Source organism: Prunus mume, linkage group LG1 (genome assembly GCF_029339155.1).
Source record: "Prunus mume cultivar Tortuosa linkage group LG1, ASM2933915v1, whole genome shotgun sequence".
Taxonomy (NCBI): domain Eukaryota; kingdom Viridiplantae; phylum Streptophyta; class Magnoliopsida; order Rosales; family Rosaceae; genus Prunus; species Prunus mume.
Window position 1 is genome coordinate 23,671,510 of NC_142698.1, and position 19,938 is coordinate 23,691,447.

General features: G+C 39.2%; 1 protein-coding gene and 1 pseudogene across 1 annotated transcript; both read left to right on the forward strand.

Annotated features, from left to right (window-relative positions):
- The first annotated feature begins 165 nt into the window (after positions 1 to 165).
- On the forward strand, positions 166 to 2,866 carry LOC103335423 (cation/H(+) antiporter 4 pseudogene; annotated as a pseudogene).
- A 13,480-nt stretch (positions 2,867 to 16,346) lies between these two features.
- LOC103335717 (cation/H(+) antiporter 4-like) lies at positions 16,347 to 19,264 on the forward strand. The gene is made up of 3 exons (XM_089048715.1): positions 16,347 to 16,571; positions 16,840 to 17,856; positions 18,146 to 19,264. The coding sequence occupies exons 1-3, from the start codon at positions 16,347 to 16,349 to the stop codon at positions 19,262 to 19,264; spliced, it is 2,361 nt and encodes a 786-aa protein (XP_088904841.1).
- Positions 19,265 to 19,938: the final 674 nt, after the last annotated feature.

Here is a 19,938-nt window from a genome sequence, read left to right on the forward strand (position 1 = left end):
TGCCTTACACATTTTCTCAAGGCAACACATTTTTATATATTGGGTTTAACTTTGCAGAAGGGAAAACAAAACTTACATCGCCACCTTTGCCTTTTTTTATATCAAGAGAGAGAGAGAGAGAGAGAGAGAGAGAGAGAGAGAGAGGAGGCTGCCAGGCACGAAACCATGGCGTCGGGCAACCTAACTTTAACTCTCAAGAACATGACTCAGTGTGTTGAGTTCCCTCCTCACATACATTCGGCGGGCATTTTCAGCTACAAAACATCTGCCGGGATACCGTATACCCTTCCTAATCTGGAGATGCAGATGGTCTTAATCTTTTTCATGACACAAGCCTTTTATTTCGTTTTGAGATATTTCGGAGTTCCAAGATTCAGCACCCAAGTTATTGTACGTGCTTTTTTCTCTCTCTCTTATTTTAAAAGAATTATTGTTTGTATTATGTTTACTGACCACAAATTATTGTACGTTGTTAAATGACTTTTTGAGTTCCATTGTCATGAACCAGTTATTCTTTTGTCCTTGGATTATTTAATTGTATTGTCACTGAATCAATGAGATGATTTCTTGTTGAGCAGACAGGCATAATCCTCGGCCCTACACTGCTTGGACACTTCAAATTTTTCGGGGAATACCTGTTTAATGTAAACAGTCAAGAAATACTTGGTGTGCTCGCTGAGTTTGGTTATGGATTCTTTATGTTTGTCATTGGGGTGAAAATGGATTTGGGAATGATCAACAGGACAGGGCAAAAGGCATTGTGCCTCGGTGTGGCATGCGTTGTGGCGCCTTTGGTAGTCGGTATGCTTGTTCAAACCAAGCTCACCTCTTCTTTCTTCAACCTGACCGAACAAGAAATGTTCAGGCTTCCATTTGTGAATGTGATAAATTGTATGACTCCGTTTCCAGTTGTTGCTCTTCTCCTTGAGGAGCTGAAGATCTTGAATTCGGAGATCGGGAGATTAGGCATGTCTGCAGCACTGGTCAGTGACATATTTAGTGGGTTCCTGCAATTTGTGGGCAAAATGGTTAAAATGATAAAAGAGAGTAGTAGAGAGGATACTATAACAATGGTAGGGGCAAGCATTGGCTATATCATCGTTGTTGTGGCCTTACTCAGACCGGCAATGTATTGGGTGATCAAGCAGACTCCAGAAAACAGGCCTGTCAAGAAAACCTATGTCAACATCATCATCATGCTTATGCTTACATCGGGGGTGCTTTCGCATATGTATGGTCAAGGTTTTCATTTTGGTCCTTTTATATTTGGTTTGGCTGTCCCAGCCGGACCACCATTGGGATCAGCTATTGAAGAGAAGCTCAATTTGTTCGTTTCGGATGTGCTTCTGCCCATCTTCGTGACTGCATGTTCCATGAGGACAGATTTTTGGTCACTGAAATATTTAAGCACCGACTCTTACACCCAAGTCAATGGAATCCTCTTTGTCGTCGTTCTTGTGACCAAATTCTTTGCCTCCATTGTTCCTCCATTGTATTGCCGCATGCCCTTCAGTGATGCATTGGCAATTGCTCTCATTTTGAGTTGCAAAGGCATCGTCAACCTTTCCGCCTATACTGACTACAGAGACAATCTGGTACCTTCTCCTTTCTCTATCGAAAATTTTAGTGACTGTCTCTAAAACTTAGTAAAAGAGTAATTCATGCTAGAAGAACGTATTCTCTGATCACATTGCATTAGCTAACCACTTTCTTATTAACAACTGTCTCTAATTTTTTTTTTCTTAAACAGACCATCTCAGATCCATCTTTTGCTTTGGCAATCACTAGCGTTTTAGTGACTGCAACTTTTGTACCGATTGCGGTGAAGTACCTCTATGATCCTTCAAGGAAATATGCAGGCTACCAGAGAAGGAATATGATGCATTTGAAACCCAATGCTGAGCTCAAAATTCTTTCATGCATTCATAGGTCAGCCAACATGCCTGCAGTCATCAATCTACTTGATGCAGCATGTCCATCTAAAGAGAACCCCATTGCTGTCTATGTTCTTCACCTCATTGAATTAGTTGGCAGAGCCTCCCCTGTTTTTATCTCCCATCAAATGCAGAGAAAATCTTCTTCCAATGTTTCATACTCAGACAATGTCATTCTCTACTTCAATCACTTTGTTAGAGAAAATCTAGGGGCTGTATCTCTAAGCACCTTCACATCAATCTCTGCCCCAAAATACATGCATGAAGACATATGCACCGTTGCATTGGACAAGCTTGTGTCCCTAATCGTGCTCCCATTTCACCGGAGATGGTCTGTTGACGGTTCTGTGGAGTCAGAAGACAACAACACCAGGATCCTAAATTGTAGTGTCCTAGATAGAGCCCCATGCTCTGTTGGAATCCTTGTTGACCGCGGCCATTTAGGCCAGTCCTCCATTGTAGCACCTGGGTCATCCTTCTCTGTGGCTATAATCTTCTTGGGAGGTAAAGATGATAGGGAGGCACTAGCATTTGTGAAAAGAATGACCAACGACTCGACGATTAGCCTAACTGTGATCCGGCTTGTTGCCTCGGCTGATGAAGTTGATGGTTCGAAATGGGATAATGTACTTGATGCAGAGGAATTAAAGGGTTTTCGATATAATGATGTGCGGGAGGGGTTTGTGATATACTTGGAGGAAGTTGTAGAAGATGGACCTCAGACGGCTTTATTTCTTCGGTCTATTGTGGATGACTATGACCTAATTATAGTAGGGAGAAGGTTTAATGTGAATTCTCCTCAGACATCAGGGCTTTCAGAATGGAGTGAATTTCCAGAGCTAGGGACTATAGGGGACTTGCTTGCCTCACCAGATATCACTTGCAGAGCTTCTATTCTAGTGGTACAGCAGCAAAAGATGGTGACACAATAACATGGCTGCCTGCCCCTGCCTGGCTTAAGTTCAAGACTTAATTTATTAAGTATTTTAGCCTCACTGCCCAAGTACAAAGATGTTCATCACCATGAGGATGATTATGTGAGCGCTTGAATCCTTAGCATTTAGGAAAAATTTCATTGACATTCTTTTTTCATGTATCAAGACTAAGAAATGTTCTCTCCTATTGACCTGATTTATTTGCATCAAATTTCTAAGTTTCAAAGCTTTCAAAAAGAGAAAATATGAAGGCAATATGACAGTTCAGAACAGAGAAAAAAGCCTATGGATGATATTATCTCTAAATACTATAAGGACGAACGAATTCAAAATGTAAAAATTGTTTAAGAGAAGTGATCCATAGCCATAGCACCTTCGCCTTGGTCCCAGGCTAGATGATGGCGGTGGTTTCGGGTGTATCTTCTGAAAACATGGGGGTTTTTCTCTTTTTTTTTTCTTCCACTTTTACACGATGGGTGGGTTCAAGACTTACAAAGTCTGTCTCCAGTTTTTTCACGTTCATTCTTTCGCGTTTTTTTTGTTGTTGAGGAAAATAGAAGTTCATCGAATCAGACAGGGCAATTACAGAAATTGTACATCAAGGAAATCCCTCATCAAGGAGGGTATTTTGGAAGGTACTAAGGGAAAAAAGGAATGTGAAGCGGATCAATTACTCCTTCTAGTTGATCTGATTCCTGATTTTGAGTGGATGTGATTATGGATGAGGTAGGGCCTGCATATATATATTTTTTGGGTAAATACCACGAGCTGTCCCCACACTTGAAGGATGAGATTAATCCCAACTCGAGGTTCGATTTGCCATTGGCCACAAAGTGCTTCCAACGAGTTTTGAATCCTTACTATTGAGGGGTAGCTCGCCAGCTAAATGTGGAAATTTGAATATAATATTTAAAGAGAATATTCTGGTGCCTAGGCACTAAGCGGGGGTTTTTTTTTGGGTAACCATCATTTAGCAAGTATAGCCGTACGGCTATACTTAAGTCCTTTTATAATTTTTTTAAAAAAAAAATCCCTGATTTTCTTTTATCTATGGGAATAGTTTAGAGAATTGTCCATTACTGTTAGGTAATTACCTGAGTTTCGATTGTCTAATTTTAATTTTTTTACTTTTTCACAGTTATTACCTATATAAAGAATTTAGCATTTTGGGGTTTAATACTTGTATTAAACATGTACATACGTATTATTTTTATTCAATAATATGTGAAAATTATGTGTATAATACGTGAATTTTGTTTGTATTATTGAAAATTTTGTAAAAAACCATGTACATTAAACATTACAAACATGTACGTATGTGTACAATATGTGTATTGTGTGTTTGCTTTTAAAAAACATTTATTTTACGAAGTCTTTAAAACCTGTATGGAAAATAGAAGTATTATTGAAAAATACATATTTAAAAAATTATATATTGGCCAAACTTTTCAGTTGTAACTTCCCATAATTTTGCTGACCAAAGCACGTACGTATTTTTTTTCATATTTTTTTCGTTACGTATTTTACTAAATGTGAGAGGCTAAGATTATTTCTTACTTGTAAAAAAAAATGCAAGATGATGATTTTGCAATATCATTTCCAACTAGAAAAACAATTTCAAACAAAGATTTATGGGTATAATAGTAAGAGATGGTAGTATTCTTCATGTAAAGTGAAGCAATTATCAAGACCACTCCAACTCATGATGCAATTCTCTACGACAAAGAATGTGTACGCAGTAACAAAATTTAGTAGCACTTAAGAGAACGAGGTAGATCAAAGGCAAACATTCCCACGGAAAGAATATAAAAAATTTAATTCTCATATTGAAGATAGATTTGTAGATGGAAAGAGGCGGTGGAATTATGCTTGGGAAAAGAGAAAATTTGGGCGCCTAATCGCTAGGCAAGTCCCTTTTTTATTTTTATTTTTTTAAGAAATAGTATGGTTGTGTGCCTATACTTTTTAAATTTAATACTTAAAGAGAATATCCGGGCCCCTAGGCGCTAAGAGAATCCTTTTAAAATAAATAAATAGTATCGCCGAGCAGCTATACTTTAGGGGGTTCTTTTTAAAAAAAATAAAATAAATAAATAGTATTGCCTCGCGGCTATACTATTTGAATTTAATATTTAAAGAGAATATTTGGGCGCCTAGGCCCTAAGTGGGTTTTTTCAATATATAGTATAGCTACTGTACTCCCATTAAACAATATAGCCATTCGGCTGTACATCAAGTCTTTATTTTTATTTATTTTTTATAATAAATAATAAATAATTTTTTTTGTACCTGATTTTCTTTTATCTGTAGGAGTAGTTTAGAGCATTATCCATTACTATTAGGCAATTACCCGAGTCTCTATTTTGCCTTTTTGATTTTTTTACATTTCCACAGTTATTACCCATATAAAGCATTTAGCATTTTGACGTTAATACTCGTATTATACATGGTCATACATATTTTTCAATAATACTTTTGTTTTTTGTACACGTCTTAAAGACTTAGTAAAACACATGATTTTTTTAAAGCAAACATACAATACACGTACATACATATTTATCATGTTTAATATGCGTATTTTTTTTACAAATTTTCAATAGTACACACAAAATTCATGTATTATACACATAATTTTCACATATAAGAAGAAAAATAATATATATTAAAAAATTTAAATAAGTTATATTAATATTATATAGTGGCCGAGCTTTTCAGTTATGTTCTAACTTCCCAAAATCTTGCAGAATAAAACACATACGTGTTTTATTCGTATTTTACTAACTATGAAAGAAGGTGAAAGGCTAAGATTATTTCTTACTTGTTGTAACAAAAATGCAAGATGGTGAGAGGCTAAGATTATTTCTTAAGTGGGCCCAAACCACATACATGCATATGCCTTGCTGAGCGGGTTGTGGTGTGGATGGGTACGAGGGTCCATAAGGCCCATTGATGGTTCAAAAGGTGGAGGTTTTGGGGTTCTTGGGAGCACCAAAACCCAAGCCCACTTTCTTAAGCCCAACACATGGGTAATCAATAGAGAAATTCCAGCACCATTTCGCTTGAGATCGAACCAGGATCACCCAATTCAAATTGAAACCTTTAAACTCCAATTTACATGGATATATAGGCTGCTGGAAGAGATAAGCCTCAACCTGTCATAAGCCTTAACCTTTCTATTTGACCAATGCCTTTACCTAGCTTTACCCATAGAGCTCACATAGGAAAAGAGAAAGGAAAACCAAGCCGGAGTGTTGCCTGAAAAGGAAGCCTTTGCAAGGTCTAACTGCAGGAAGGTTTTGGGGCACCAAAGTGTTTTGTCTCAATAACCATGGGCTAAGCTTATTTTAGGGAATTTCGCTCGAAATGGCTAAGTGTGAGAAAGAGATAAGAAAATGGAGGAAATGACTTGGCCAAAGAGGGATAACCCAACTAGGTTTTTTGGGGACGAATAAGGTTTCCAGCACCTAACCAACAGAACCAACTAACGAAAAGCGTGCAAGCCTCTCCTCCAATTGTTGGAAACATCAAGCCCAAGCACCATCATTTCCACCTTGTTCTTCTTTCTTTCTTTCTCTCTCTCTCTCTCTCTCCTTCCAATTATTGGAAACATCAAGCCCAAGCACCATCATTTCCACCTTGTTCTTCTTTCTTTCTTTCTCTCTCTCTCTCTCTCTCTTCACAGAAAGCCCTATTCCAGATCTGAAACACTCCATGCTCTCATGCCAAGCTCATACAATCTTTGTTCAACATAAGAAAATCACCTCCAACCATTTTCAGAGCTGTCAAAAATGTCAACACAAAACACGCATCCGCTTGAAGAACAACATGATAACCATGGAGAAATAGAATCTAGGGTTTGAGTTCAGACAGAGAAAGCAAAGGGAGAGAGAGGAAGAAAAGAGCTCTGTTTATTTCTGTTATCTCAAATCTGTTACAATGCAACCTTTTTCTTAAGCAGAGCCTAAGCTCATCTTTATATAACTAACTAACTTTCTTCTCCTCTAAGTATTCTAACTAACACTCACATGCTAAACATGTGACTACTCTTTCTCAAGTAATAATATTAACACCCCCCCTCAAGCACGGGGAGAACCAAGGTGAGGTTGGACCAATGTTTAGTGAATATTGGGCTGTGAAGCCCTTTGGTCAGATGTCGCAACCTGTTCATCAGTGGGAACATATTGAACAAGAAGATCTTTATTTTGAACACGTTCTCGAATGAAGTGAAAGTCCACATCCAAATGCTTAATGCGAGAATGGAATACGGGTTGGCACCGAGGGCTAGAGGACAAGTTATCACTGTGAAGCAAAGGTGCTTCAGGAATTATCATATGCAAATCACACAGGACTTGCCTAATCCATGAGATTTCTACAAAGATGTGCAAGCGCTCGATATTCGGCTTCCGTAGAGCTGCGAGAGACAGAGGCTTGCTTTTTGGAGGACCAGGAGATCGGATTGGAACCAAGAAACACAACATAACTAGTAGTGGATCTGCGTGTATCGGGATCACCAGCCCAATCCGCATCACAATATCCAGATAAGACCATAGTCCCTGGAGAAAAGCGTGACACCAAACTGCAATGTTCCTTGCAAATATCTGAGGATGCGTTTAACGAGACCAAAGTGAACATCTGTGGGACTGTGCATAAATTGACAAACTGTGTTAACAGCAAAAGCAATGTCGGGTCTTGTGAACGTCAAGTATTGCAAAGCACCTACAAGGCTTCGAAAGTGTGTAGGATCAGAAAGAGGGATACCTTCATCCCTTAAGACTTGATGATGTGGTTTAGAAGGAGTGCTACAAGGCCTACATGTGTCCATAGATGCCTTTTTGATGAGATCTTTAGCATACTTGTGTTGATTAATAAAGATCATACCCCCTGGCTGATAGTGTACCTCAAGGCCGAGAAAATAACGAAGCTTGCCCAAATCCTTAAGTTCAAACACTTCACCAAGTGCATGAATAACAGAGGTCACTAATGTGGGATTTGAACCTGTGATGATAATGTCATCGACATATAGTAATAAAATGACAACATCAGAGCCAGTTTTCTTCACAAACAAGCTAGAATCAGAATGAGAGACAGAGAACCCTAAGGTGGGTAAATAACCTGTAAACTTAGCATTCCATGCTCGAGGCGCTTGTTTTAATCCGTAAAGAGATTTTTGAAGTTTGCATACATAATTAGGATATTGAGAGTCGATAAACCCCTGGGGTTGCTTCATAAACACCTCTTCTTGAAGATCACCGTGAAGGAAGGCATTTTTCACATCCAACCGCATCGTAATTCCCATGAAAATTTACAGCCAAGTGAGAATGAGACGAATTGTATGGCGTACACAGTCAAGGTTTCATCATAATCAAGCCATATTCTTAATCAATCCCTGAGCAACCAATCTGGCTTTATAGCGAGAGATAGTGCCATCTGCATGCCTTTTTATTTTAAAAATCCATTTACAGCCGACAATGTTTGTATCTGGAGGAGGAGGAACAAGGGTCCAGGTACCTTGCTGATCAAGAGCTTGAATTTCTTCGCTCATAGCTTGTTGCCAAGCTGGGTGACCAATAGCTTGCCTAAAATGTGAGGGAGTATCTGGTTCTGTAATGGTAGCTAGCTGAGTATGAAAACTAGAGAACTCTGGAAAAGACTTAGTTTGCACAACACCAGATTTGGACCGAGTTTGCATAGAATGAGTGTTCTGGGATTTGCAGTGTGGTGCTGCATCTGTGAAGATGAAGTGGGAAGAGGAAGAAGCACCTCTAACTGTGCATCTGTAAAAATAGTAATCATCTGATCATTATGGCTGGGATTTGAACCTGATGTGGTAGATGAGGAATGAGAAGGCTGGGCTTGTGGCATAGATGTCATAACAATAGCAACGGGTGACTTCTGAGCAGAGATGGTTTGTGAAGCTGAAGCTGAGGATGAGCATTGAGTATTCTTAAAAGGAAATATGTCTTCATTATGTATAACATGCCGAGAAATAAGAATCTTCTGATTTTGCAGATCATAACATAAAACAACTTTATACCCCATGGAGTATCCTAAGAACACATGCTGATGAGATCGTGGTTCGAGTTTGTGAGTATTATATGGGCGAAGTAAAGGATAAACTGTTGATCCAAAGACTTTGAGAGAAAGTAGATCTGGATGAGTACCAAAGAGTTTATAATAAGGAGAAAGCATAGTGAGAACCTTACTTGGCATGCGATTGATCAAAAAGGTGGCATGAGCCACAGCATAATACCAAAAGGGAAGTGATAATCCTGCTGCAGTGAGTAAAGCAAGAGTAGTCTCAATGAGGTGTCTATTCTTGCGTTCGGCTAATCCATTTTGCTGTGGGGTGTAGGGACAAGAGAGCTGATGCAGAATGCCTTTAGAGGCTAGAAAATCTTTAAACAATCGACTAATGTATTCACCACCACCATCGGATTGTAAAAACTGAACTTGGGCCTGATAATGCGTCACAATATATGCATGAAACCGTATGAAAACAGAGGCAACTTCTGATTTATTAATCAAGGGAAATACCCACATGTAACGTGTACAATCATCGATAATTGTGAGGAAATATCTATAACCCCCTAGAGCTGCAATAGCTGAAGGACCCCAAACGTCTGTGTGCAACTTAGAAAATGGTTTAAGACTAGTGATAGAAGAGGAAGGAAATGGCAGCTTGTGCATCTTTCCTTGTAAACATGAATCACACATCTCAGGAATGGAATCTACCGACAAGGGAATATGAGACATCTTTAACATGTGATGAAGAACATCATTGGAAACATGGCCTAGTCGAAGATGCCACAGCTTGGTCTTGATGTGTTGGCCTAATAGTGCGAGAGACCTTGAATCTGCTAGTGAAGCTATAGGCAGCTTGTTTTGAACTTTATTGATGACTGCATCCTTATCGTTGACTGCAGCTTTATTAGCTAGAACAGGTTCTGAAGAAGTTGAGTGTGACCTGTGAGGAGGAAAGTGAAGGATGAAGGTCATGAGGAAAAATCTGTGGAATTAGATACAATCCTTGTCACTCGACCTTTGTACAGAACCTTGTTGGTCTGCTTGTCCTCGCACATAGATGTGATACTCATCAAATACAACAATGCAGTTGTTATCCTTACGAGTTGATAAACAGAAAGAAGATTGGTTGCAAGTTGAGGAATATGATACACTTGGTTTAAGTGTAAAATGCTGTAAATCTGATAAAGTGGAATATCCAATATGGTCTATTTGCAGACCTTCCCCATTGCCTATAGTGATCTTGTCCTCAGAAGAATAAGGAGCAGATGCTTGCAATCGATGAACATTGGGCGTCATGTGATGAGACGCTCCACCGCGCCTATCCAGAGGTCATTTGGAGTAAAGGAGAGGAAAGATTAGCAGTCATAGCCTGAAGGACTGTGGAGGAGGAGTGCCTTGATAAGCAAAATTGGCTCTGTGATAGCAGTTCAAAGCGATATGTCCTTTCTTTCCGCAGATTTGGCACTCAAGAATAGGTGGGGAAGAGGCATCCGAACCACGTAGTAACAATTTGGGGCAGTGTGTCCTCTTTTATTGCATATTTAACACTCAGGAATAGCTTGGGATCTAGGGCAAAAAGTACCGGGGAGAAAAAGCACTGTGGTTGCTTTGTGATTAAAAACCGACCAGTGTTGGGGCCTCTACCACGAGGAACAAAGTGATTGGAAGAGCCTGAGTGATTAGGTTGATAAGAGAGAAGATGTGTCAAGGTGATAAGATCCATGCAAAGAAGCATTCGAGGCCTTTACCCCAGTAAATCCCATAGGAAAAGAAGGACGAGAGTGAGCAATGATAGTACCCACTTGTAGAGGAAGTACCACGAGACCGAGAAGCATCTTGAGAATGAGAGGATGATCCATGTTCAAATGGACTGACACTCATCATACCAGTCATAGAGTGACTCGGTGATAACATTCGGGATTCAATGTTTTCTCAAGCGATGGTGAGCTCGAACTCCTTGAGAACAATAGGTGTTTCTCGGCAATTAGCACGGTTTTGATCATATCATACTCCTGTGGTAAACCATTCAAGGCTGCAATAATGATGTCATCATCAGAGAGTTTAAAACCTGCTGCAGATAATTGGTCTCGAATGTGTTTAAGACGAAGTAAAAACTTCTCCACAGAATCACCACCCTTGTGGATAGTGTGCAACTCAATTTTGAGTTGATTCACTCGAGCCCTTGAGACTGAAGCATACCGATCTGTGAGGCTTAACCATGCATCCCTTGCAGATTTGCATCCAATGACATACTCTATGGCCTCATCAGACAGAGTTGCAATAAGCAAACTAAGCAAAGATTTATCAATTTGAATCCAGTGACGATAATCCTCAGTTAATTCCGTGGTCACTCCTTCAGACTCAGTGATGACATATTTTGATGGACACACAGATGTGCCATCAAAATGACTGTATAGGTCGTATCCTTGAAGAACAAACTCCAACTGATAGTTCCACTTCACAAAATTATCTTCATTCAACTTAATAGTCAAAACACCTAGTAAGGTTTCAATCTTTGGAACAGGAATAGTCATGGCAGAGTGGAGAAATGCGTGCTTCAATAGGCGAGATAGAAGAACTTAGTGCGTCAACGAATTCAGAAAGCAGAAAAGAAGCTTCGTGCTTCAAGAGACCAGAGCAAATGCTTCGTGCTTCAAGTGCGCAGAGAAAGAAAATAGATCAAGTGCTTCGTGCTTCAATTATGCGAGAAATCAGCCGTGCTCCAAAACAAAAATACAGAATATGCTTCGTGCTTCTAATAAAATTGTATCATGCGTAAACAGCAATTGAATTCAGAAACATCATACCGGAGATCACGTGTCAAGAAGAACAGTGCACGAAGAAAGTTAGCGAAGAACACTTGCAGAATCGCTAGAAATAAAATCAGACTGGAAAGAGGCGTGTTCATCCAACGAATCGCTTTGATGTAATTTCGGCCGAGCCGGAATCTCGAAATTGATTGTGATATAGTGGAGCGGAAGAGAAAAGGATCAGGAATCAAAGAGCCGAAGCTTGATACCATGATAACCATGGAGAAATAGAATCTAGGGTTTGAGTTCAGACAGAGAAAGCAAAGGGAGAGAGAGGAAGAAAAGAGCTCTGTTTATTTCTGTTATCTCAAATCTGTTACAATGCAACCTTTTTCTTAAGCAGAGCCTAAGCTCATCTTTATATAACTAACTAACATTCTTCTCCTCTAAGTATTCTAAGTAACACTCACGTGCTAAACATGTGACTACTCTTTCTCAGTAACAATACTGTTAACATAACAAAGTAATCCCCTAGGACTTGTTTCTCATTCGGGATGTTTTGGGCCTAATTCTCGCTAACTCGGAAAAAAAGGCAACAAAGACTTGATTTACCACTCTATGACGGTCTAAGAATCAACAAGCTCGGCCAAGCCTTCCGACGAAAAAAGACCCCAATACAATGATAAAGGACCTATTTAAAGACTTCTCTTATCATAACCGTTTAACCCACTCTCGCATCTTAATACTTCCTAATAATTAAAGACTCTTCATCAACCCACCAATATATAAAACTGAATTGATAATTTATTCAATTCACTTATACATGAACTTATTAAATCCGAGAATAAGAAAAGACTCAACATAATAGCATATTGAAACTTCTTGAATGCATATCTTGGTTTAGTTCTCCAACACTCCCGACATTTAAGAAAGTATCCAAGCACAATCTCTTCTCGACCAGGTCTCCAACACCAAAAATCAAAGATATCCAGTGAGTTGCATGACTTCACCTCCAGAAAAGTAACCCCTAAGCCTTAGAGAAGATGAACCTAATGGTACACAACCCTGCAACAAACATGGAGAAATCCTATCCCAAGCTAGGGCTAGGGAGAGAAACAAAACCTTGCACAAAGCAAGGAGAAACAAAAGCCAACAAAAAGCTGGAAGGAAAACTCTCACAACATATTGGGGGGAGAGATGTTCGGGAATCAAAGATTCCTTGTTTTGACTATGAGAATCTGGGAGTCCAAAAAGGAAATCAGGTGGTAAAGGATCTTTGGGTTGCTGGGTTTTTGGAGAAAGAAAGGAACATTCGAGAAATTTTTTTTTTTGGTGAAGATTGCGATAGTCGGGAGCCTGGCTCTTTCTACTTAAATCCAACATTTGTTTGAGTTCACCTCGCATTTTAAATACAATATATATATATATTTTTCAATACAAGCGATAGTCTAAACTACAAAGGGAACGGGAGATTTCTCTCACATACACACACTGTCAAGATATTATGGGGGTTCGAACATAAGATCACTGATATGCAAGTGTAGACCTTTTCCCACTAGTCTGAGTTCACCTTGCATTTTAAATACACCCCACATTTTAATTAACGTTCTCATCATTTTTAAGAAAACGCAACATGCCTTCAAAAAATTTCCCCCATACAAACACTAGCAAAGCCAACATGCATAATTCAGTCCATACCACAAACCCAACACTCTTGCGTGTTTACGTATCAAGAATGAGGGAAATAAGAAATCGAGGAATTTAGGAATTGGGGAAGTAAGGAATCAAGGAATTTAGGAATGTGGGAAGTAAGGAATTGGTATAGAAAATATGGAATTAGCACATTAATAGAAATTGTAAAGTTGTATAAGGAAGACAGTAAGAGAGAGCATGAATGAGAATCAAATCACCTATCCTTCCATCTAGTTGATATGATTCCTGATTTTAAGGGTATGTGAGTATTTTTTCCCCATCCTTATGTGTTAGTAAACATATATGTGAAAGTCTAAAATTGGAGTCATTCACTTTATTCTCATACTCATTGATGGTAAGTAAACATGAAACCAACAAACCTAATTGTCGGGTGGTTGTGGCTTTTTCTTTTGGGTATGTAACTCATGAGTAAGAGCGATGATGATGCTGAGGATACCTACTAAACTGATGTGGTGAAGGACGGTGAGAGAAGCCAACAAATTTTTATTGTAGTTTGTGCTATGAAGAAATTGGTGTTAGAATATGGGTTGGGTGAGTTTTGGAGATAAAATTGAACCTCTGGTTTCAGCTTCTATGTCTACCCCACCATCACTCTTGAAGGAAGTATTAATAGAATTTAAGACTAAATTTTGAATTTCAATAAGAGACGCATTTTCACTTTGTTGGTTTCAGAGAATTGTTTTAAATTGCAAGCCTTCTTAGGTTAAGGAGTTTTTGCAACATGCTCTTGAGTTTTTACAAGTCCTCTTCGTTGGAAAATTGAACAACTTTTTAATACTGCACAAATCAAACATGAGAATAATAGACCTTTTATGGTCCTTATATCAAACATGGGAATGGACATCTGTCCATTCATCTTGTGGGATTAGACACATGAGAATTTCATTCTCAAGAAGTCCATGAACCACCATAAGGTTGGCGGTGATTGTGTAATTTGTTTGTGCAAATTTTCACACGGGGAATATTTGCACGTAGATTCTTCTCCCTTTGAGCTTCATTCTCTCTCTTCCTCGATTCCTGAAAAATTAGCAGGAGTAAATAAACCACATCCAGGGGGTGTTGACCAAAGGCCCTCTGATGCCTAAGTTAGTTCGATTGGATCTTGATAAATATATGACAATAGCTAAAGTGGATGGAGGTATTCTCTCACGGGGAGAGCCGGGTGGCCGGAGTGGTGTGTGAGGATGGCTGGAGCCGTGAGGGAGAGAGAGCCAAGAGTGACGTGAGAGAAAGAGAGCTTTGGCTAGGGTTTTAGAATTAACTTGAATGCTTGGTGTAACCATGTCTTTATAGGCTCCTTGTGTGGTAGAGTTTTGCAAAGAATATTTTCCTATTAGGAAGGAAATTATTCTTTCCCTTAAATGGAGAAATTGATTCAATTAGGGATTTCACATAGCACCTAGGAAATATTCTTGTTATCCACGTAGTGCCTTGCGATTAGAGCTCCAAGATATTTGCTCCCACATAATTCACATTCAATTTAGAGCCACATTTTGATATATTTGTACAATTAATCATATTATAAGAAACTTGGCAACCAAAAAAATCATATTATAGGAAACGTAATTTCCACTTCAAAAAAGTGCAACGCAGCATGCTCTATCCATCATATCCATACTTCACTTCCTCCAAGCTTTTACTTAGGGTGTCTCATCCATCCATGCATGCAACTAGCTATCTCTAAATGCCATATCTGGCTAAAAACTTGAAGCCTATACAAGACTTAACAGAAAAGGGCAAACTTTCATATGAACCTAATCCAGATCTCCTAGCAAAAGAATTGTCTAGAGAAAAGCAAATTCATGTTTTTGAATATAGAAAATATATATATATATATATATATATATTTGCCAAATGAAAGGGAGATTGCATTCATAAATCACACCATAAGGGCATGAGAAATACAAATACGATAGCCATAAGGGTCAATAACTACCCACAAAGAGTTACAACCTAATACGGAGGAATCCAACGACAACATTAAACTCATATGATACACCTCCATTCAAAGCCACATCGGCATAAACGCCTCAAATCTAGAAAACCCAAGTATAACACTCATAAACACAAACTCTCCACCACAAACGTGCATCAAACTCGAACAGAGTTTATGCACTTGTTACAGTTCAAGCCCACAATTAAGGCTTGGTAGAAGGCAGACCTGAACAGAAAACTGTGGAGACAAGGACAACACCATCGAAATTGTTGTCACTCAAGAACCTAAAACCAAAAAAAACAAAAAGAACCAACCAAAAAACCCTAGATCCAAGCAGATATGGGCACAAAAATCCAAGATCCAAGCAAATCTGGGCACAAAAAACCATCGAAGCAGATCTGGTACAATAAACCTCCCCATGACCAAAACCCCAAGTAGTAAATGAGGAAGGGGGGAAAGGAGGGAGGAGGGAAGGAGAGAGAGGGGGAGAGAGAGAGAGAGAGGAGAAGGAGGAGGAGCAATGGCCTCCTCTCCCTCCTCATACTGAGACGCTTTGGAGTAGGGTTGAGAGAGAGGTGTGATAATGTGGAAAATAAACTTGAAATTTACACCAAATTCAGAATTTATAGAAGGATATGTCAAATATGCGGGGGAAAAAACTGTATTGTGTTTATAAAAGTGTGTGTAATGATGGGTTTTGGGGGTTTCTATGTTTAAATAGTGCTTGGGTTTTTTTATAAATACATGTCTGGAATTTGGGTTTATTTATACATTTGTACTTCAAATTATCATAAATAATTTTATCAAAAATCTAGAGAGAATATTGTTAGGGGAAAAAAAAACTAACGCCACCACCCATTTAAACAAATGTGCTTTCTAATATATGCTGGAAGGTTAATGAAACCGCATTACTGTTACATATGCCCTACATATTCTCAAGGCAATGCATATTGAGTTTAACATTGCAAGGGAAAAACCAACTTGCATATCCCATACCTTTGCTTTTTGATCAAAAGAGAGAGACCCAGGGAGAAAGGCTGCCAGGCACGAAACCATGTCGTCCGGCAACCTAACATTACCCCACGAGAATATTACTGAGTGTATTGAGTTCCCTCCTAACATACATTCGCCGGGCCTTTTCAAATACAAAACAGCTGCTGGGATACCATATACCCTTCCCAATCTGGAGCTGCAGATGGTCTTAGTTTTTTTCATGACGAAAGCCTTCTATTCCGTTTTGCGCTATCTCGGAGTTCCAAGATTCACCACCCAAATTATCGTACGGGCTTCTTTCTATCTCTCTTATTTTTATAGAATTATTTGTAACACGTCCAATGAATAGATAGCAATGTAGTTGGTAAATACAACATTACTCTTTTGACATATATATATTTTATATACTAACCCAATCGTCTAGTGGCACCCGGTCTCCATTTCGTTGAACTATATGTTTTAAATTCAAATCTCATGATGAACAACAACTATTGAATAACAAAAAATATATCTATAAATATACTGAATGCTTGAGATGTTTTCTTGTTAAGCAGACAGGCCTAATCCTCGGCCCCACATTCCTTGGGAAACTACCAGTATTGAAGCAATACCTGTTTAATCTACAGAGCCAAGAAATACTTGGTGTGCTTTCTGAGTTTGGCTATGGACTCTTTATGTTTCTCATTGGAGTGAAAATGGATTTGGGAATGATAAACAGGACAGGGCAAAAGGCCCTGTGCAGCGGTATTGCCTGCGTCCTAGTTCCTTTGGTGGTCGGTATGCTTGTCCAAACCAAGCTCACCTCTTCTTACTTTAAACTAACCGCCGACGAAATGTTCAAGCTTCCATTTATGACTGCAACACATTGTTTGACTCCGTTTCCGGTTGTTGCTTGCCTTCTTGAGGACCTCAAGATCTTGAATTCAGAGATTGGGAGATTAGGCATGTCTGCAGCATTGGTCAGTGACATGTTTAGTGTGTTTCTGCTATTTCTGGGCACATTAGCTAAAATGGTACAAGAGAGTTCTGCACGGAGGTCTATGTTGGGCATAGGATCCAGCATTGGCTATATCATCGTTGTTGTGGCCATACTCAGACCGGCAATGTATTGGGTGATCAGGCAGACCCCTGAAAACAGGCCTGTCAAGAAAGCCTATCTCAATATCATCATCATCGTTGTGCTTTCATCTGGGGTGCTTTCGCATATGTATGGCCAAGGTTTTCATTTTGGTCCGTTTATACTTGGTTTGGCTGTCCCAGCAGGACCACCATTGGGATCAGCCATTGAAGCCAACCTTGGTTTGTTCGTCTCTGATGTGCTTCTGCCCATCTTCGTGACTATAAGTTCCATGAGGACAGACTTTTTGTCGCTTAAATATTTTAAAACTGACGCATTCACGCAAGTCAATGGAATCCTCATCCTCGTCGCTCTTGTGGCCAAATTCTTAGCCTCCCTTGCTGGTCCATTGTATTGCAACATGGCCTTCAGTGATGCATTGACAATTGCTCTCATTTTGAGTTGCAAAGGCATTGTCAACCTTGCCGCCTATACCAATTTCAGAGACAATCAGGTACCTCTTTTCTCTATCCAACGTTAAGGAACCCCTTTGTCTCTAGAACTTGGTAAAAGTTGAGTAATTAATGATCGATGGATGTATTTTCTGATCACGTTAGCTACATTATGCGACAATTGTTTTATCTATTAATAATTAAACACAACAATTGTTGTAACAAGTGTCACGTGGAATATCCGACCCGTGATAATATCATGTGGTAAGAAAATATGTATGATTCCTCTCCAAGCAAAATCATACTTCGGTTTGGTAAGAAAATAATGCTTTTATTTTTATTTTTACACAGACTATCAATGACCCAACATTTGTTTTGGCAATTACTAGCGTATTAGTGACTGCAACTGTTGTACCGATCGCGGTGAATTTCCTATATGACCCTTCAAGGAAGTACGCAGGCTACCAGAGAAGGAATATGATGCATTTGAAACCCAATGCTGAACTCAGAATACTTGCCTGCATTCATAGGTCCACTAACATGCCTGCAGTCATCAATCTACTTGACGCAGCATGTCCATCTATAGAGCACCCCATTGGTGTTTATGTTCTTCACCTTATTGAATTAGTTGGCAGGGCCTCCCCTATTTTCATCTCCCACGAATTGCAGAAAAAAACTGTCTCCAATGTTTCATACTCAGACAATGTCATTCTTTACTTCAATCAGTTTGTAAGGGAAAATCTAGGGGCTGTTTCTCTAAGCCTCTTCACAACAATCTCTGCACCAAAATACATGCATGAAGACATATGCACCCTTGCATTGGACAAGCTTGTATCCTTAGTCGTGCTCCCATTTCATCGGACATGGTCTATTGACGGGTCTGTGGAGTCAGAAGACAACAACATCAGGACCCTAAATTGTAGTGTCCTAGATAGAGCCCCATGCTCTGTTGGAATTCTTGTAGACCGCGGCTATTTAGGCCGGTCCACCTCCATTGTAGCACCTCAGTCATCATTTTATGTGGCTATAGTCTTCTTGGGAGGTAAAGATGACAGGGAGGCATTAGCATTTGCCAAAAGAATGGCCAAGGACTCAACGATTAGCCTAACTGTGATCCGGCTTGTTTCCACGACTAATGAAGCTGTTGACTCGGATTGGGATAGTGTACTTGATGCAGAGGAGTTGAAGTGTTTTAGATATAATGATGTGGATGAGCGGTATGTGATGTACATGGAGGAAGCTGTGAAAGATGGGCCTCAGACAACTTTTTTGCTTCGGTCTATTGCGGATAAGTATGACCTTATTATAGTAGGGAGAAGGTATGAGGTACAGTCCTCTCAGACAGTAGGGCTTTCAGAATGGAGTGAATTTCCAGAGCTAGGGACTATAGGGGATTTGCTTGCATCTCCAGATTTCAATTGTAGAGCTTCTATTCTGGTGGTACAGCAGCAAAGGATGATGAGACAATAAAGTCTCCTGAGTGTCCAAGTGCAAGAGTTCTCGCCTTTTAGCCTCATTGGGTACAAAGTTATATTTACGGATATTCAAGTGCAATACTCATCATCATGAGCATGTATTTGGACGATTAAGTGATGGCTAGAATTCAAGTGAGGATTTTGGGTATGTGACTTATGAGTAAGAGTGATGACGATGCTGAAGATTTCTACTAACTAATAATGTTGTCAAGGACGGTGAGAAACCAACACATTTATTAATTGTAGTTTGTGATATGAAGAAATTGGTGTTAGAATGTAGATTGGGTGAGTTTTGGGGTGAAATTGAGCCTCTGGTTGGTTTCAACTTCTATGTCTACCCCACCGTCACTCACTCTTTCGTTAGAAATAAAGACTTGTAGATTCGTAGAATTTAAGACTTAAAACTTCTTTAGGCTTCATAGAATGTAAGACTAAATTTTGAATTTCAATACAAGATAGATTTTCACTTTGTTGGTTTCAAAGAATTATTTTGAATTGCAATACTAGACGCCTTCTTGATTTAATAAGGTGCTTTTGCAACATGGATCTCAAGTCTCTGCATTTAGAATCTATGCATTTATCCGTGCAATGCTAGTCATACTATATTTGTATATCCTTATGTACCTACTTTTCTAATAGAGGTGGAACCCACCAATACAATGGGCCCTT